The 3,330-nt window shown below is 45.8% G+C and overlaps 1 protein-coding gene across 1 annotated transcript; it reads right to left on the bottom strand.

Moving 5' to 3' along the window:
• Positions 1–2,684: 2,684 nt before the first annotated feature.
• On the bottom strand, positions 2,685–3,056 carry LOC136491697 (uncharacterized). Its single transcript, XM_066487957.1, has one exon. The coding sequence runs from the start codon at positions 3,054–3,056 to the stop codon at positions 2,685–2,687; it is 372 nt and encodes a 123-aa protein (XP_066344054.1).
• Positions 3,057–3,330: the final 274 nt, after the last annotated feature.

The raw sequence follows: 3,330 nt of genomic DNA, 5'->3' as shown, positions 1-3,330 counted from the left end.
TCAGCTCATCAATGAGGGGCCTCAAATAGACATCAATATTCATTCCAGGAGATTTTGGACCAGGAATCAACATCAACATAATCCAATAAGGTTGTTTCTCAAACAACCAAGGAGGCAAATTGTAAGGGATGAGGATAACAGGCCATGTGGTGTATGTAACATTTTGCATGCCAAAGGGGTTGAAGCCATCAGAAGCAATACATAGCCTAATATTATGAGCTTCCTTTGCAAACCAACCAAACTTGTTATCCACATGTTTCCATGCCTTTGAGTCAGCAGGGTGACGCATTTTGCCATCATCGACCAATTCTTCCTTATGCCATCGCATTTGTGATGATGTGCTCTCTGTCATATATAATCTTCATAGCCAGGGAGTAAGCCGAGGAGTAAGAGGAAAGTACCATAGGATTTTATGTGGGACAAGCTTCTTGTTTGTTGTATCAGCATCACCATCTGCAGCATCCTTGTGAGCACCGTCGTCGGTCGTTTTCCACCTAGACTCGCCACATTTGGGACATGTATCCAGATTTGTGTTTTCCTTCCAAAATAACACACAATCCTTCTCACAGGCGTGTATCTTTACATAGTCCAAGCCTAGATCTCAAACCACCCTTTGCACTTTCTTTATTATGACCGGGACACAGTGGCCTTTAGGAAAAAACCTTGTGAATAGATTAAGTACCCCCTCCAATGCTCTATTACTAATATCGTACAAGCACTTAACCTGAAAAAGTTCCACAATAAAAGAGACCTTAGTAGCATCCTCGCAACCTGGATACAATTTCTTTTCTACCTCCTATAATAATTTGAAGAATATCTTTTCATGTTCATTTGGCTGTTCATTGTCATCAGTATCTCTGATCTCTCCATGTATAGCACCTCTGATTAGGGATCTAACCAAATTAGTGACACAACGATCATCATCACTCGGTGCGCCTTCTTCGTTGTCTACTCCAACTTCATGCGGTGCGGATTCATTGTCTACTTCTACATCAGCTGGTGGTGGTGCATCATTATGTACTTCTACATTGGCTGCTGGTGCGTCTTCGTTGTACAATCCCACATCTGAGCCTTCCCCTTCCCTAATAAAGCTTTTATCAAACCCTCTATGAAGCAAATGAAGCTGAACCAGAGGTCGCGGTCTGTATGCCATGCATACACATCTAGGACATGGACACGTAATAGTTCCACCTCTTGATGTGCCACCAAATGTGATGTCTAGAAAATTTTGGAGATTCTCCTGCCACTCAATTGAAGAATGAGGCAAGCGCATCCAACTCCTATCATCACCTAACATTATTCTGCAATGACGAGACGCACCAACTGCGGTGGATGGGCGGAGGAGTCGGACGGGCACTGGATCGACAGCAATGCTCAGCACCAAACATCATGAGAGGAGGCTACGTCAATGACGCAAGGGTTTCAACCAAACTAGAACAAGACAACTCTGTGTCACACATAAAAAATTGCGTCCATGTGCTACGCTGCTTGTAGGGCCCATGTTGCGATCTCGAAGCCCAATTTTTTTGGGTAAATTTTAGTTGGCAACAGGCATTAAAAAAAGATCACCCAGGCTGACATCTCACAGCCTCTATGAAGGATGGAGCGTCACCCATGTTACTCCTCACCTCCGCCATCGTCAATCTTTAGGGCTGTTCATCATTTAACTCAACGACCAAGGGTTTGTAACACAGGAGCTGACGTAGATGTGACAAAAACCTGCACCAACACACACATTTGTAGGTTACCCAGGAGCTAACACATGCATGACATGACGAAATCTTGCCCACTTCCACAAAATCCAAAGCAACATAGTGCGCCCGATGCCTTGAGAACTACCAAAGAACAAGCAGAGGAGATGAGGAGACGGGGAGATGTATGTGTACATGAATTCATAGGCATATGTGCACATGCATTCAAAGGGGTAGATGGTGGACATGATAGATCAGTCTTAATTCCCCGCTGTCGGTGCCTTGGGAACTGTCGAAGAACAAGCGGAGGAGATGAGGAGATAGGGAGATGTATGTGTAACATGTTGACATAGGCATACATGTACATGCATTCAAAGGGGTAGATGGTGGACACGACGGATGACGCAGCAAAACTTGACATGCCTTGAGATGGTAGATGATGGACATGACAGATCAGCCTTAATTATGAAGATAGCTTTCGCATGCCATATTATGAAGGACAACGAGTTTGATGTTATATTTTAGGAGCCCACTGAGTTGCCTACTCCTCGCTCATGTGAGCACTCTATTCCACTTATTGAAGTTGCCAACCCAGTCTTCATAAGGTCATATCGCTATGCTCCAATATTGAAAACTAAGATTGAGCGTCAAGTGACAAACATGTTGCAACACGGTATTATCTAGAAGAGCAATAGTCCTATTGGCCCCTCAATCTCTGGTATGTAGCATATCATACACTATGGTATTCATGACAACGAGTCAACAACCAAGATGCATCGCCACATACAGTACCAATCCAAGGGACGATGTAAGCAAAACGAGGTCATACAATGCAACATCCAATATGTAAGCAAATAAAATGTGGTCATGCAATGCAACTATCAACCCAAGGTGACAATGATCAAATAAAGGATTTGATGACATGATTTTTTTAGCACTAGTAAATTATTACATTGACCTAAGACATAGATTAATCATGGTTTTTAAACCCTACTACCGGTGCTCCTCTTTGCGCTTCTTCCGCTCAGCCCTACATAGGTGTCGTTCTGTGTCCATCACAAGACGCTGCTCGGTCTCCTCCTCCTGGCGGCAGTGCTCCTCCTCTTGGTAGCGGCACTCCTCCTTCTCCTCATGATGGCGCTCCTCCTCCTTGGAGATCTTGATGACGCGCTTCAGGATGTAGTAATTGGTCTCCTTCTGCATGATGGCGCGGTGGCTCCAGTCCTCCTCCTTCTTCCGAGCCATCTCCAACGAGTTGAAGATGACCTCCTCCACCGGAAGAGGTTCTGGTTCCTCCTTCGATGCGGTCTGATGGTCCAGATCGTCTTCGAGGTTCACCTCAAGGTCCGACTCAAATGACGGCATCGGTGGAGGCATCGAGTGCAACATGAGGATGATGGGTTTAGCATCACCCATGTTGTCTTCAAGCGGCGAGGCATTATGGTGGTAGGTCAAGGGCCGAGGCGATGTGTGTGTGAGAAGGGTGCTTTGCTTTCTTGATGCGCGGTGGTGCAATTGCGGGGGCGGGCTTATATAGGCATGTCGGTGGGTGGAACTGACGGTGCAATAACTCACACCCCTCGGAAGACGGAGCGCACCTACATTGGGAACCGGCGCGAGTAGCAGATGGACTCCTAGG

This window comes from Miscanthus floridulus, chromosome 11, assembly GCF_019320115.1.
Source record: "Miscanthus floridulus cultivar M001 chromosome 11, ASM1932011v1, whole genome shotgun sequence".
Lineage (NCBI taxonomy): Eukaryota > Viridiplantae > Streptophyta > Magnoliopsida > Poales > Poaceae > Miscanthus > Miscanthus floridulus.
Note: the sequence above shows the minus strand (reverse complement) of the source record. Positions and strands in the feature narration are given on the sequence as shown.